At 37.9% G+C, this 16970-nt stretch overlaps 1 protein-coding gene across 1 annotated transcript; it reads left to right on the forward strand.

The window, feature by feature from the left end:
* The first annotated feature begins 952 nt into the window (after positions 1 to 952).
* Positions 953 to 15890, forward strand: LOC121525117 (probable E3 ubiquitin-protein ligase HERC6). The gene is made up of 23 exons (XM_041810930.1): positions 953 to 1215; positions 2127 to 2283; positions 2380 to 2456; positions 2791 to 3018; positions 5998 to 6089; positions 6311 to 6438; positions 6976 to 7130; positions 7988 to 8043; positions 8204 to 8295; positions 8401 to 8460; positions 8569 to 8665; positions 8821 to 9001; positions 10612 to 10763; positions 11086 to 11202; positions 11307 to 11405; positions 11557 to 11733; positions 12874 to 13014; positions 13266 to 13432; positions 13575 to 13641; positions 13720 to 13790; positions 13981 to 14164; positions 14733 to 14835; positions 14931 to 15890. The coding sequence occupies exons 1-23, from the start codon at positions 996 to 998 to the stop codon at positions 15161 to 15163; spliced, it is 3054 nt and encodes a 1017-aa protein (XP_041666864.1). The 5' UTR covers positions 953 to 995; the 3' UTR covers positions 15164 to 15890.
* The last annotated feature ends 1080 nt before the right edge of the window (positions 15891 to 16970 follow it).

The raw sequence follows: 16970 nt of genomic DNA on the forward strand, positions 1-16970 counted from the left end.
ATCGATTGTTTATTGTAGGGGATTATCATTTTTATGTCACTTGTTTTGATTGAGAAAAACATAGATAAAAGAAATAGAAAAGGAGGATTTTTGTTGACTATCTTTAAAAGAAATGACACTTGAATGTTTGCATAATGTGCATAAAATGTCTGCTGCAAAAAAGTTTTAAATTGGTATTTTGACACATACATTTCAAGGTAAAGAAATATTGCAACTTCTTGGACTTGTAAATTGCAGCAGACCATATATATAATCTTCTGCTGTAACTGCCATTCAAGATCTACTTGTGTCATTTTCATTTTTATTTTTCCTCCGTGTTCAAATTGTGTTCTTCCCTTCTTGTTTGATTTTACAGAGCTCCTATTCTGCTCTGATTGTTGATGTTTATTTTTCCCTGAGCTTTTGCTCTTGCTGTGTGTAAAGCACTTTGTAAACAACTGTTTTTAAAAGTGCTTTATAAATAAAGTTGTTGTTATTATTATTATTATTGTTATATGTATATATCATCTTAGAGTAACCTAAACAAACTAAATTTCTAATCTGACTGATCCTGTTGCAAACTGTGAAGAAGGCGTTGCAAGCACTTTTTTATACCACAAATATACATTTTAAATATTTTTAATAAAAAAATATGTATTCTCTGTTACTGTGTTGAATATTGGAAAGACAGGAACCACAATATTTAAAATCACACAATAATGACAGAAAAGAACAAGTGTGTATTCAAAAAGTTGTGTCTACTAGTATTATCTTTATCTGCCATCATAATCTACGAATAATTTTAGAAATTTTGCAAGACGAGTTTTTTGCATTCAATATATTAAGAGTATAAATGTCTTACACTAAATATTTAGAATTAATTCTGCAATATGTGGTGTAATTGCGGTAGATACTAATATTTCCTACAACACGTGAAGGCAGCATTAGCAGGTATAAGTGCCCAGCTCTCAGGGCTCATTAACGCATCAGTCCAGGTCTGTCGAGGAGATATCATCATGGTGCGGCTGTGCTGCTGGGGGGACAGCTCCAGTGGACAGTTCGGGGCTCAAAAGGCCTTAAGTCCGATTTCTTGGACTGTTTCGGGGGTCATCACCGAAATCTGCTGCGGGGAGCAGCACACTTTATTCCTCTCCAAGGATGGAAGCGTTTTGTCATGTGGCCTTAACTCTCAGGGAAGACTTGGACGAAAGAAATGCAAAGACGCGAAGACGCCAGGTAATGTTAAAAATTACAAAAATGGCGCTGATTTTTCAAAAACAGGGTAGAACAATTGTCAAATTATCAAAAAATCCACATTTCTTTGTGGTCTAAATTGGTAACTTTAGAGACAGATTCTCTGAATTAAAAACGGACTTAGAAGAGACGTAAATTAAGAAAAAGATCGGGCTACGTCTTTTTTTTTTGTCTTTATGGGCGTTAAACACGTCATCAGACTGGCGTTTGGACTTCTTTTTCACGAGTCCTGTGGAGAAATTTTGTTAGAGGATTAGCATTTTTTTTATGTTTTTAATAAACTGACAAGACAAGTCGTTTGTGTGCATCATTGCAGTCTAAAAATATCACCGCAAACATTTCGCAGGATGATTAAGTGCCCAAAGTTTCAGTTTCGTTTCCCTCTCCTCTTCTCAGACAACGAAAGTTAGCTAAACTGCACTTGTGCTGAGTTCAAGTACCAAAGGGAAACGTGGGATATTCAAGAGTCCAATGTTTTGATTAGTAATTGATATAAGATGATTTGAATTTGCTGCTGGATACAGAGCCTGTTGAGCCTTAGCACATAAGATCGGTACAAACACTTGATTGCCCTAACTATGCTAACACAATTCGAGATGGTAAGAATTACATTGGATTTAGGCTGTTATGTTTGGATATGGGTCAATGACATGAAATCTACTTTGTTTAAATACTTTTCCCAAATCATTTGAGTAATACAGTTTATTACATATTTTGGTATCTCAAATCTTCAAATGTCAGGTGGTGCAACCAGTGTTTCAGGTGATGAAGCTGTAAAAAGTGTCAATATAAGACATAAATATTATTTAAAGCTCTAAAAATATTTTGTTTACTTCTCTTTACATGCCAGTTGATGTCACCTATATGTGTGTCTGTTTGTGTTCCTGGATAAGGACGTGTGGAGGGGCTGGGTGAAGTGGTGTCCATTGCATGTGGTAGGGATCACTGTCTAGCTCTGTGTGTGTCTGGACATGTGTTTTCCTGGGGGTCGAAAGAAGACGGACAACTTGGCATGTTACCACGTCATCAGAGCAACAGCCATAGACCAAGGTATGATTTCAGTGTACTAAATATGTAAATATACACATTCACAGGAAATAATCAGTTTTTACATGTTTTTTCACTCATTATGATCTTATCATACAGCCGTGTGCCCATACCAATGCCAGTACCTATTGTTCAAGTCACCTGTGGAAACGTCCACTCTCTGGCACTGACTAAAGGTAAAACAGGGACATTTCTAGTAACATCTTTGTGAGTTTAATAAGTGTCAGCCCTATTTAAGCAGTTTGTGGTATTTGATCTTCACCAATCTGGTCAGATCTGGTTTAAAGTTGTCAGATAATTTCTATTTTTCCTTAAACCTGCCTATTTAATACTACAACAATTTTACCTGTGTTTTACAGCAATATGTGTTGAATGAGGAGAAATGCATTGATTTTGAACAGATATGGTGAAACTAGAGAAAACAAGATATGTTCTCCTGTTTATTAAATCATCCTCTCACAGTGTAAAGCTTCTCTGTTTGTAGTAATTATTTTTTCCACTGTTTCTCAGGGGGAGATGTCTTCACTTGGGGTCATAACACACATGGTCAGCTGGGCCTGGGGAAAGCTGTGTCCCTTCAGTACACACCTGTCTTGGTGACAGCCCTGACCGGTGTGGCAGTGACCCAGATTTCAGCTGGAGCGACCCATTCCTTCTTCCTCACACTGCCCGGCCTGGTGTACTGCTGTGGGGCCAACAAATATGGCCAGCTGGGACTAAACAGGGTGGATGAGAAAGGTGAAAAAAAGATCAGTCACAAACTCACTTGTTCACAGTTAGATGGTGGTAGATTATTCATAAAGGTGTGGCTGATGCACTTATGTAACAGAAGTCACAGTTTTGCCCTTTTTATACTTTAATTTTTGTCTATTTTTGAGCAAGAAAGCATCAACAGTGAGAAAGCAGCTGAAACAATGCCAGACATTTAAACATGCTCTTTTCACCATATTTGCTCCTCCTGTTAATACTTTCAGTGGGTATACATCACATCCTGCTATTTCCTCTGGTAGATCACCCAGTTAAAGTGATGTAAATGTCAAGGAAACAGCTTTCCAAAAATCTGCTGCATTACTGACCAGATATTTTTCCAAAACAGTTGTGTCTTTGGGGATCTCCAGGAAATATGGAGATGATCTGCCTCATCACACCCACAGTCCTTTCAACATTTCAAATCTCAGATCTACACTTTATAATTTAGAAGTATTAAAAAAGTGAACCCATTTCATGCTAATACATGGAACAAGAAATACTGAAGATAGTTTCACACATATTTTCCCATGGTTGACTTACTCTCTTTTCATTTATATCTATCTCCCATTGTTTGATATTGCAGCATTACCTTTATACTATTACCTTAATGTGTTTCATAACTGTTTTTTATGATTTATTTGGGGAAATAAGTCATATAAAAATTATAACCTAATATCAGATTAACCGTAAGCATTCCCAGTTTTTGGTTTTCATCCATCAGTTTTATTCAAGTAACAGAACTATTTCTGTGTTGAATGTTGTTTGCAGTATGTACTGAATACTGCTTATGTTCAACAGCAGTATGTACACACGTGGATAAAATTGTTGGTACCCCTCTGTTAATGAAAGAAAAACCCACAATGGTCACAGAAATTACTTGAATCTGACAAAAGTAATAATAAATAAAAATTCAGTGAAAATTAACCAATGAAAATCAGACATTACTTTTGAATTGTGGTTCAACAGAATTATTTTAAAAACCAAACTCATGAAACAGGTCTGGACAAAAATGATGGTACCCTTAACTTAATATTTTGTTGCACAACCTTTTGAGGCAATCACTGCAATCAAACGATTTCTGTATCTTTCAGTGAGACTTCTGCACCTCTCAGCAGGTATTTTGGCCCACTCCTCATGAGCTAACTGCTCCACTTGTCTCAGGTTTGAAGGGTGCCTTCTCCAGACGGCATGTTTCAGCTCCTTCCACAGATGTTCAATAGGATTTAGATCAGGGCTCATAGAAGGCCACTTTAGAATAGTCCAATGTTTTGCTCCTAGCCATTCTTGGATGTTTTTAGCTGTGTGTTTTGGATCATTATCCTGTTGCAAGACCCATGACCTGCGACTGAGACCAAGCTTTCTGACACTGGGCAGCACATTTCTCTCTAGAATACCTTGATAGTCTTGAGATTTCATTGTACCCTGCACAGATTCAAGACACCCTGTGCCAGATGCAGCAAAGCAGCCCCAGAACATAACAGAGACTCCTCCATGTTTCACAGTAGGGACAGTGTTCTTTCCTTGGTAGGCTTCATTTTTGCATCTGTGAACATAGAGCTGATGTGCCTTGCCAGAAAGTTCCAGTTTTGTCTCGTCTGTCCATAGGACATTCTCCCAGAAGCTTTGTGGCTTGTCAACATGCAGTTTGGCAAATTCCAGTCGTGCTTTTTTATGATTTGTTTTCAACAGTGGTGTCCTCCTTGGTCGACCCCCATGAAGTCCACTTTGGCTCAAACAACGACGGATGGTGCGATCTGACACTGATGTACCTTGACTTTGGAGTTAACCTTTAATGTCTTTAGAGGTTGTCCTGGGCTCTTTTGTTACCATCCGTATTATCCATCTCTTTGATTTGTCATCAATTTTCCTCCTGCGGCCACGTCCAGGACGGCTGGCTACAGTCCCGTGGATCTTAAATTTCTGAATAATATGTGCAACTGTTGTCACAGGAACATCAAGCTGCTTGGAGATGGTCTTATAGCCTTTACCTTTAACATGCTTGTCTATAACTTTCTTTCTAATCTCCTGAGACAACTCTCTCCGCTTCCTCTGGTCCATGTTTAGTGTGGTACACACCATGTCACCAAACAGCACAGTGACTACTTGTCACCCTTTAAATAGGCCGACTGACTGATTACAAGTTTGTAGACACCTGTGATGCTAATTAGAGGACACACCTTGGTTGAACATGTCCCTATAGTCACATTATTTTCAATTTTTTCTAGGGGTACCATCATTTTTGTCCAGGCCTGTTTCATGAATTTGTTTTTAAAAATAATTCTGTTGAACCACAGTTCAAAAGCAATGTCTGATTTTCATTGGTTAATTTTCATTGAATTTTTATTTATTATTACTTTTGTCAGAGTCAAGTTATTTCTGTGACCATTGTGGGTTTTTCTTTCATTAACAGAGGGGTACCAACAATTTTGTCCACGTGTGTAGTTTGACTGCCATCAGGTCTTTTGTTTTGGTATTCTGTGCCGGGCTGAGCTGGTTTCTTGCCTTGGACAGTCTAAGCAAACATTGGCCCAATTAGTGCATACTGCTAGTGTAGTAGGTGGTTTTGAATACAGCCTGTGCTAGAAATCCTAAGTTTAAATTACAGTCTGTACTGATGTCACCAAAATAACATGCACTCTTTCTCTTGTAAATGACAGGTATGCACTTAATGTGTGTGATAACATACAGTGATACATTCAGTAATGTCTTGATAAGATATACATTATTGTCCCTGAGGGGAAATTAGTCTTGGGCACTTTCACACTTTTACACTTTACACAGCTCAAACATACACCAACATGTAAAAGAAGAAGCAACTGTACATACAACAAGGTCTAAAACATGTATGGACTAAATATCAAGGACATAAGGGAAAGGAAAATTAATACAGTTTTAGACAAGAGAAGAGTTCAAAACTCACTCTAAACAGTTTGTCTAAATAATTTTATTTTCTATCATCTTTGCCAGGACGATTTAACATCTGTGTGGTACCTGCATTAAGACCTCTGGATGTCTCTTTCATAAGTGGTGGAGAGGCTCACTCTGCTGTTTTAACAAAGGTACCTTATTTTGTGTGTCCACTGTGATTACTGATTATGACTTTTTCATATTAAAAGATTACTAATTAATATGGATGAGGATTAGGACCACTAGAAAATTTGGTGCATTTCTTTATAGAATTGGAGGAGGGGTGATAGCATTGCAAAAACGTTATGGTTTTTTCAGTGACCCGAACCCTCTTCTGTAGTTTAAGGAGTTTTCTGATTCTGTGATGTTCTAGGATGGCAAAGTTTTCACTTTTGGAGAAGGACGCCATGGTCAGCTCGGTCACAACTCCACTGACAATGTAACAGCACCCAAATTGGTAGAAGGTCTGGAAGAAGCTGCCTCACAGGTTTCATGTGGCAGGTAAAGAAGGACTGTATAAAAAGGGAACTGTTTTAGTGCAGGAAACATGGTACAGTTGTGATTCAGAACTTTCAATCCTTCCCTGATTTTATGAAGTGGTCTCCCTGGCACAGATGGGTCTTGATTACCGAGAGGACCCTGCCCTCTCCCAGACTAACCCCTGTAGAGTGAGAATCAGGCTCTGTGTGCATAAAGTGGTTTCATACAAGCAGGACAAGAAAACACGACAAACAATGCCAGGGATACAACTGAGAGAGAGAGAGAAAAAAAATAAAATAAACAAATAAATTAAAAAAAGCAGTCAATTCTCTGTACTGTAGATATCAAGTAATACACTGATTCCAGTACATTGTAAACAGTAAAAAACCCTATGAATATACAATCCATTTTAGAGTAATATCTAATTTTAAACATCACTAAGTGGAGACTTGTAATATTATGTTCAAGTGTTTGAAGTCTTCCATTAATCATAAAAAAAATAATGTTACTTTGTAAGAAGTCTGTAAATAAATCAGAAACTTTTTTCCTATCTTCCAGACGCCACACTCTGGTGCTGGGCTCCTCTGGCCAGCTGTGGGCTTTTGGCAATGGGGCTAAAGGTCAGATTGGGGATGGAGGCACAGGGGACAGACTGATCCCCACTCACATACAACTTCCATGGACCAATGACAGTGAAGCAGAAAAACCCAAAGGTATTCAGGTTCTATAAAACTTAAATTAAACTCGGTTAATACTTCAGTTTGTTATAATTTCCTCAGTATAACATACTCACACTGACATTCCTTTTAGGTCAGTTTGTCTTAAACAAACAAACAAACAAACAAACAGAAAGGCAAAATGTCTGAGGCAATGTATAGCCTTTCTTTTTTGTTGGTACTCCCAACAGGTTTCTTAATAATGACCAAGTTGGTCACTCAACTCCTGAAGCACATACTAACTCCTAACCAATACATCAAAGAACCCCTCTTAAAATAGGTACACAATTTATAACTTTCCCTTTAATTGGGTTGTCTTTTATATGAGGTTTTACAGTATGTATGCATCATAAGGTATTTTATCAGGGGTTTGTACTTGACCTGCGTTTGATCTAGGGGTGTGTGATAGAACGGTCTTAAATTGGGAAGAAATGTATCAACTATCTGCTAAAGCTGAGAAATCAAGAGACTTTCATTCTAGTTGTATATAGCTACGTTCTCTGGTGAAGAAAGTATATACTTTACTATTAAACCCTGTATTTGTGCATTTAAAAACTAACATAGAAGTATGATTGTTTTTTGTTCAGTTACTTGAAAATTAGCATTAAAATGAAAATGAAACAGAATTGTGGTAAAATTGAGATTCTCATTCTCTCTGTGGTGACATGGCAGCCAAAGATTATAAGATCATGTTATAAAAACATGGTTTTTTTTATCTTGGGGGGTTTCTCAGAAATTTTCCCCAGCTGTCAGTAAAATATTACATCCAAAAAAATCACTGTCAATCTTTCTTGTATTAAACAACGCTGATTAATTATTTACATGTTGACACTTATTTTAATCTTAACCTGCAGACCTGAAAATATCAACTGGTTGGGATGCAAATTTTGCTTTCCTGTCACCCACTCAGGTATGTTCAAGGATTTGTAAAGTAATTGTTTTTATTTAAAAGATAGCCAGAGAAAGTACAGCTGTGTGAAACCTAATTCTCTTTGATTTATTTGTATAAAAAATGTTCAGATAAATGATGAGATGATGCTTGTACAATATTATTTTTGTATTTCATTCAGATCTTGGACAGAGGAAAGATAATAGGACGGCTTGATGAGGCAAAACTGCAAAAACTGTTGTCAGAGAGACCCCAAAACGCAGAGGCTAAGAGGTCTTTATCACTACATATCGTTTGTTAAACTGCAAATATGAAACATTAGTCTCATGTCATGCACTAACTTCAGTACCCCTCTGAATTTCCTTCTTGGCTGAACAGAGAAATATGTGCAATGTTTTTCACCGGTTCCAGTCTTGTTGCAAGTTTCACAAAGAAAAAGTGAGTTCACTTTCCATCAGTTGCAGCTGTTTGTGATGTATCAGTTCTTAAGTTAAGATTTTGAAAGAAAGCTTGAAACTTTGTTTTTTTTGCTTTGCGTTTTGTCAGTGGGTCTGCAAGAAAGGCAGGTGCTCTAACCGTGGACCTTGAAGAAGCCAGCAGAGTTTTTGACCAGCTGCTGGCAGTGCCATGGATCAAACAAACAGTTAGGAACAAAGATGCATTTATGTCCATGCATCATTGAGATCAAATGTTCATTGACATGAGATAAAGTTCTTTTAAGGAAGGACAGCAGCTCCTGATCTATCCTTCAACAAACAATTTAAAGCTGTATAACGCGGTTTGTATCTTCAATTTCAGGTAAATCTAAAGGTCCTGGCTGACTTACTTGTGGCTTCAAGAAATGACATGAAGTCACTGGAGGTCATCTTGCTTCTGCTGCTGTGTCCTCTTCTCCTGGAGGACTCTCAAGTCATTAATACGGTCGTGCCTTTGGCTATTGTCATCGCCGATCTAAGTGAGAAGAATCGTGAAACTTTAAGTAAGTACAACTTCATTTTTTTGCACTAGGTAGATGTATAAAGATCTTACTATAAAGTATTTGGAAATGTCACGTTACATACACTATATTGACAAAAGTATTCACTCACCCATCCAAATAATTGAAATCAGGTGTTCCAATCACTGCCATGGCCACAGGTGTATAAAATCAAGCACCTAGGCATGCAGACTGTTACTACAAACATTTGTGAAAGAATGGGTCGCTCTCAGGAGCTCAGTGAATTCCAGCGTGGTACTGTGATAGGATGCCACCTGTGCAACATGTCTAGTGGTGAAATTTCGTCACTCCTAAATATTCCACAGTCAACTGTCAGTGGTATTATAACAAAGTGAAATCGACTGGGAACAGCAGCAACTCAGCCACGAAGTGGTAGGCCACGTAAAATGATGGAGTGGGGTCAGCGGATGCTTAGGTGCATAATGCGCTGAGGTCGCCAACTTTCTGCAGAGTCAATCGCTACAGACCTCCAAACTTCATGTGGCCTTCAGATTAGCTGAAGAACAGTGTGTAGAGAGCTTCATGGAATGGGTTTCCATGGCCGAGTAGCTGCATCCAGGCCATACATCACCAAGTGCAATGCAAAGTGTCAGATGCAGTGGTGTAAAGCATGCCACCACTGGACCCTAGAGCAGTGGAGACGCATTCTCTGGAGTGACGAACCGCGCTTCTCCATCTGGCAATCTGATGGACGAGTCAGGGTTTACGGTGGTTGCCAGGAGAATGGTACTTGTCTGACTGCATTGTGCGAAGTGTAAAGTTTGATGGCGGGGGTATTATGGTGTGGGGTTGTTTTTCAGGAACTGGGCTTGGCCCCTTAGTTTCAGTGAAAGGCACTCTGAATGCTTCAGCATACCAAAAGATTTTGGACAATTCCATGCTCCCAACTTTGTGGGAACAGTTTGGGGATGGCCCCTTCCTGTTCCAACTTGACTGTGCTCCAGTGCACAAAGCAAGGTCCATAAAGACATGGATGAGAGAGTTTAGTGTGGATGAACTTGACTGGCCTGCACAGTGTCCTGACCACAACCCGATCGAACATCTTTGGGATGAATTAGAGCGTAGACTGAGAGCCAGGCTTTCTCGTCCAACATCACTGTGTGACCTCACAAATGCGCTTCTGGAAGAATGGTCAAAAATTCCAATAAACACACTCCTAAACCTTGTGGAAAGCCTTCCCAGAAGAGTTGAAGCTGTTATAGGTGCAAAGAGTTGACCAATGTCATATTAAACCCTATGGATTAAGAATATAATACAACACAATAATACAATAATAACTTTATTCATTGCCGAAGGGAAATTCATGGGATGGGATGGGATGTCACTTAAGTTAATATGCAAGTCAAGGCAGCTAAGCAAATACTTTTGGCAATATAGTGTACTAGTTATTAACCTTGCTCTGTCAGGAGAAAAGATTTAGAATTTCTGAAGTTTTTCTTACATGTTATTACAAAACATCCTTAAAATATAATTCACACTATATATTGAATTGAGTAGTTGAGTACTTTTTTTTTCTGAATAACTATAAAGCGTGATAACTTAACATGGTGTTCTACTATTAAATAGACTGTATGTGTTGTGTTGTTTTGCAGAGGGCTTGTGGTCTTCTCTGACTCCTGATTTACTAACCAGACAGATCCTGGTGTTCAGAAATGCTGTGGCCTTCCTGCTTAGGAACGGCCTCTTCCAAACTTACAACCCAGGAGTCAGATTCCTGCTGGAGGCCCTCAAGCTGCTCTACAGAGTCAGTGCTGTCTTTCAATAGTGTCTGTTATTCTGACATATGAATTTAGTTAAACATATAATGAAAATAAGGGTGTTTTTATGCCTGGATTGTTTAAAGAAATTAACCAGTAGTTTATTTTATCACCACGATGAGAACAAAGCAAGCAAGCTTAGATTATGTTTCAAACCGCATCGCTACCGTTCTTCAATGATTGCATTGCAATTTTCATACATTACTAAGAGAATATTCTCTTCAGTGTAGACTTTTAAGGGTTTGCTTTCATGTATGCATTGTATGTATGAATGCAATACTTTGTTTCATGCATGTCTTGTTTTTGTAGGCAAACAAAGCTGGAAAGTCCTACAGAGTTCCCCTGAGCACCTTTTACATAGAAGAAGTCAGTAATGTAGACCCAGTTTATGATGTCGCTCTTTGGGCCCAGTATGCTATGATAGAGGTAAAAAGACTGCAGTAAATGAATAATACTTGTGTGGAAAAGCATTAGATTTGATCCTGTTTTCTACTAATGGCTAAGCAAACCTTTATTATTTTTCATTACAGCATGATGAAAACATTCCAGCCATTTTCTGCCATTATCCATTCGTGTTCACTCTGGCTCACAAAGTTGCAGTCTTTAACATCTCTGCCACCATGTTAAAGGTACAGTGTGTTCTTAATAAAAGCATTTTTTTAACCACTTAACTAAAAATTTCAATTAAATGATACTAGTTTACTAATGTAATGTTGAAATAATTCTGAGAGCTTTCTGCATTTAAGAGATTTTTTTCATAAGTTTGGTTTGAAATTACAGAAAGGACAACAACTACTGCATGAAGCGGCTTTGAGGATGCCTGAACAGATGCGTAAAGTTCCCCTAGAAACCTCAGCCCCAGTCTTCCAGCTGACTCTGAGACGTGCTCACCTGCTGGAGGACACCTTCAGACACCTCGCTGCAGCTGACCACTCTGCCTTCCAGAGGGAGCTTCTGGTAAACAATCAATTAATAGTTCTTCAAAGGTTTGGAGTGAGGTTTTGTAGGTACTTGTCCTTTATTCTAATTAAGACAAAGTAGTAGTAAGAAAGAAACTAAACTTGCACTTTCTTGTTACTGTTAAGTTGGTGGACTTAAAAGATCAAAAGTGGTCATAAATTCTCCTAGTAAAGATACAGTACAGATAGAGAATCATCACAGTGCCCCATACTTCCCCTCTTCACATGTGTCATCATGATTTTTATCAGATTTAAGTAAAATTCCCCAAAAAGGAAAAAAAAAAGAAAATTTTATATTAAATATACATTTATCAAAAATGTGACTTTGCTTATCACATGAGAGCACCATTTGAAAAGACTTTTTTAAAGATATATTTTTGGCTTTGTATGCTTTTATTTAGAGAGGAGATGACACACTGAGTTGGTAATAGGGATGAGAGATTTGAGGAGAGACATGGCAAAGGAGCCGCCAGCACACGTGGGGCACGGCCTTACTGCTCGGCCCCATTAAAAAGAAGTCTCTCTTGTACTTAACATTGCATTACATTCAAAGAGAGTCTGGTGTCTTTACTGTTCTTGTTTTCTTACATGAATTTGTAGTGTTTTGTGACACTTTTATTTCCATTACCTCTTAATCTTCAAACATTAGAGATTCACAGTATTATCAGCATGATATTGGTTTCAGCTGATTTTAGCGGTCATCTGCTTTCATATCAGATGATGTTAGGTTTCAGCAGATGTGAAAACTCCTACTAACATTTACAGCTGAAATATCTGCCATACATATAATCAGTATATGTCATATATTGGTAAAGTGTACAAGTGTACCATCAGGTTTAAGTGGTTACCTAGGGAGCTTTACACTCAAGGAGGCCAACAGTGAGCCCTTAACATTTTAAATAAAGCCCCAAATGGAAAACAACTACTATTGTTTTAATAGTTGTTAATTTAGTTTCAAATTTGCCCTGTTCATTATAGAAACTTCAGATGAGAGGATTAGTTGTCAAAGGTTGTAATAAAAAGACATTTTTTGGAGACAGTATAAGTATCAGTTCAGATCTGCATGAAAATTTGACACAACCATTTTCATTCAAGTTACATTTAGCATGGTTTTAAAAACATGTTTTATCCTTCTTAGGTGCAGTTCAAGGATGACAGGAAGCTGATGAATGTCAACAAAAACGACCTCTTCCTGAACGTGTTTGATGAGCTGATTGCTCCAGAGTCTGAAATGTTCATGTACAACGAGAGCAAGACTCTGCTCTGGTTCCCCTCTAAGGTAAGACCTGTTCATCAAAGAGGAAAGCACAAGTTAAATTTAGGGATACACAGATGCATCAGTTTAACATTGTAGATATTGACCCTGTTGACACAGCAGTCATCTGCAAATAATGTGACATGAACAGATATCAGCAGCTATATTTTTTTCTATATTATTTAAAGAGGAGGCCGAGATTGTGCTCTTTTGTTTTTTTTTTCATTATGTGAAAAGTCGATTTATGAAAACTTCTTCTTTTTGTCATCAAACAGCCTAAAATGGAGAAGAGGAGGTACTTCCTCTTTGGTGTTTTGTGTGGAATGGCTCTCTACAACCACAATATCATCCATCTGCCTTTCCCCCTGGTGCTCTTTAAGAAGCTGCGTGGCCTCAAGCCCTCGCTGGATGACATGAAGGAGTTTGACCCCGTGATGGGAGAGTAAGATTCTTAGAACAATACAGAGTTGTATTATTTGTTATGTAGTTATATATTCAGTTCTGATTTCAATTTTGAGTTGTTAAGCTGCAAAACTGCCAAGATTGAAGCCATATTGGACAGCTGTTTTTGTTTGTGTGTTCAGGTCTTTGCGGTGCATACTGGAGGACTACACTCCTGATGAGGTGGACAAGCTGGGAAGCACTTTCACTGTAGGTTTAAAATGTCACACACTGGCTGCGAGTTTTATTTTACTTTCCACTCCAGTCCATGAACATCTTTCCTTACAGGTGCCTTGGGATGGTGAGCAAGTTGAGCTTGATCCAAAAGAACCTGGAAAATGTGTCACAGCATCAAACAAGTATGTCTGTACAGAATTGCTGTCTTAATACATTTCAGTATGTAAGGAGGATTTACTTATGGCTATTAACTTATGATTTGTTTAAACAGAGAATGTACTGCTATCAAAATTTACATTACAGGGGATCTCATGAAAATGTTAGCGCTTTGTTAAATCTGATTGTATAAGTTATTTATTTTTTTCTGACCAGAAAAGAGTTTGTGAACACCTTTGTTGACTATGCCTTCAACAAGTCAGTGGAGGTAATATTTGAAGAGTTCAGACGTGGGTTCCTCAAGGTGTGTGAGTACGATGTGATGGACTTCTTCCAGCCAGAGGAGCTGCAGGCTGTGATGGTGGGCCACGAAAACTATGACTGGGATGTATTCAAGCAGGTATGTTGAAAACTAGCACTTTTAATTCTTCAAAGGAGTTGAAAAATGTAGATGTTAAGATTGACCTTAACACACTCTAGATGCTCTAATTACACTATGTAAATGATATGAAATCTGGAACATAAATCACAGCAGTATACAGTGCCTATAAGAAGTATTTAACCCCCAGGACGTTTTACCCTTTTATTGTTTTTATAAATCAATCACGGTCAATATAATTTGGCTTTTTTCTCTTTTACAAAATAATTCTTAAAAGTTAAGTCATGTTTTGCCTCATCTGATTCAAACCTCAATATTCTTTGTTGAATAATTCAAGTGGTAAAAAATGGCAAGGAATTTGGGTCGGGATTTCTAATTCAGGAGGTAGTGATGAGTCCTGAGTCCTGTTGAGAATCACTGAAATAAAGAATAAATTTACTGCAGTTTAATTGAAGTACATCAAATTTGAACTTTACTGCTGTAGATAGGTTAACCTAGTCACTGCCCATGGCTGAGTATTTCTCAGGCTTAACTTTGTAAATGCTTTAAAACCTTTATTCAGTTTCTGCCGAAATTTGTTTCCAAACAGAACACCGTGTATGAAGGAGACTACCACCCTGAGCATTCAAATATCATTATCTTCTGGGAGGTGTTTGAGAAACTGACAGCTGAGGAGAAGAAGAAATTCCTCTGTAACTATTCAACCTGACAGTGTAACATCATCATCATTATCATTATAGTTTTAAGATCAGATCCTTCAGTGCTGACTCTCTATTTCTGCCTCCAGTGTTTCTGACAGGCACAGACCGTGTCCCCTTCCTGGGCATGGAGAGCATCAGGATGAAAGTTGCTGTTCTTCCTGATTCCAATGAGACCCATTGTCCGGAGTCTCTCACCTGCCACACTCTGCTTCTGCTGCCCATCTACCAGAGGTACCCTGTGGAGGAGACAATGCACTCGCGCCTCCTTCAGGCTATCAACCACAACAGAGGCTTCAGCAAAGAAAACGATGCAGAGTAAAGTTAAGAAGTGTTCTTGGTAAAGATTGCACCTTTTCAGTTAGTTCTTGGCTTTTTTTTCTACAGCCTGCTGAAGGAAACATTTTTATTTCTAATGCTTTATAAAAATCTTAGTTCACTTATTACATTACAAAGAGACTTTAGAGATGTAGATCAGCTGCAGTGGGCTGTTCTGTAGTAATCTTGTGTCTATGTCAATAAAGTCAGTTCAACTTGTATAATCTCTTGGACATTACAGGCTAAAATCACATCTTTCATAACAGTCTGTTTATTGTACGGTTGATGAAGCAACAAAGTTATGTTAATCTATTGATAGTTATGTTAATATCTTCTCATGACTTTTGTTTGTCCCTTACAAAAATACGGAGATATGAAAGATTTAGAAGGGAAAAAAGGCAAAAAAAGAAGCTCAAGCCACATCACAGAAAGAGCCAGGATGCAGTTACAAACATAAAGCGGGTTGCATAAAGGACCATAACTTACCTTCATCAGTCAAAGTCACTACTATTTCCCTGCTTCAGTTGTTTCTGAAGCAGAGAAAAATATGTTTTTCCCTATATTTGTATCTTGACATACTTGGTATAAAGACTTCTCTCTATTGGTATTAAACAAGCCTAAAATATAAGCAGACATGTTGATAGTTCCACAAGGAAAATAATACATGTTAGAAAATAAAATACCTTGCACTGTTTGTACCTTAACCTTCTAAATAAAAGTTCTGTTCATTTGAAGTTGGTTCTTTATTGAATGAGATCTTTCTTAACTACAGGCCACCTTTTAAAATGATCATTTATAGTATCCTTTATTTTTTAGCTCCCAGCAGTCTTTATAACAATGAAGAACTATTGTTGCTTTTGTAGAAGGAAAGATAAAAAGTGCAATTTGCGCTCAATGATTCCTCTTTTTTTTTTTTTTTTGCAAATGTTCTATAACGAGTGTTTTTCTGTCCTGTAAATTTAACTGAGCTGGTTTCATTGATCAAAAATTAACAGAGGAATTTAAGGATTTTTCAGCAGATTGAACAAAATTCATAGAAGCAGCAACATTATCGGTTTACTTTTTACACCTCATTGAATGAGTTCAGTGTTATTTCAAAGGTTGTGTGCTTAGTCATTTTGAATAAGATGTTGCAACTCCAAGACTACCATTTCAATTAAGATGGACTTTAACATGAGTGAAAAAAACAATTATTTTAAAAGTTTGAGAAAGAGAAATGTGAAATGTCTTAAGCAGTTAGACTCCATCGTGATGTTTTCCTCAAAGGGGTAGTGAGGATGACAACAGGATAAGATACTCCCAATGCAGTCTGGACACTGGTGATGGAAAGATGTACAGATGAGGATGAAAGCCCCTATATTAGCCGCTCTATGAAAATATCAATTTTTTTCCAAAGTACATCCCAAGTGCTGGAATTTTAACACAGCTTTTCCTAATATTCTAGCTTTATTTTGGATGTTTACATTGTTTTATTTTGCACCCCCCTTATATTAATAGTCATTTGTGTCTCCTTTTTGCTGGGTAACAGCCTGCAGTCTGTTGTAGTTTTCAACAAGTCTCAGATTCATTCCCTGAGGAATCCCAGCCCATTCTTCTTTGGTTAATCTCTCAAGCTCTTTTAGATTTGCTGGTCTTCTGGCATGGACCTTGGTCTTTAGTTCTCCTCAGAGACGTTCAATGGGATTTATGTCAGGACTTAGAGCAGACCAGTCAGTAACGTTCACTTGGGTCATCTGGAGGTGGTTCTTCACCAGGAGTGATGTATGTTTTGGGTCGTTGTCATGTTGGAAGTAAAGTGACAACCCAGACCC

This window comes from Cheilinus undulatus, linkage group 2, assembly GCF_018320785.1.
Source record: "Cheilinus undulatus linkage group 2, ASM1832078v1, whole genome shotgun sequence".
NCBI lineage: Eukaryota > Metazoa > Chordata > Actinopteri > Labriformes > Labridae > Cheilinus > Cheilinus undulatus.

Excerpts from the sequence above, each read along its gene's own strand:
- LOC121525117 (XM_041810930.1), top strand. The coding sequence starts at position 996 with ATGGTGCGGCTGTGCTGCTGGGGGGACAGCTCCAGTGGACAGTTCGGG. Across the intron at positions 10,764-11,085 it reads CCCTCAAGCTGCTCTACAGA|GCAAACAAAGCTGGAAAGTC; the intron begins GTCAGTGCTGTC and ends TTGTTTTTGTAG. Across the intron at positions 14,165-14,732 it reads ACTGGGATGTATTCAAGCAG|AACACCGTGTATGAAGGAGA; the intron begins GTATGTTGAAAA and ends GTTTCCAAACAG.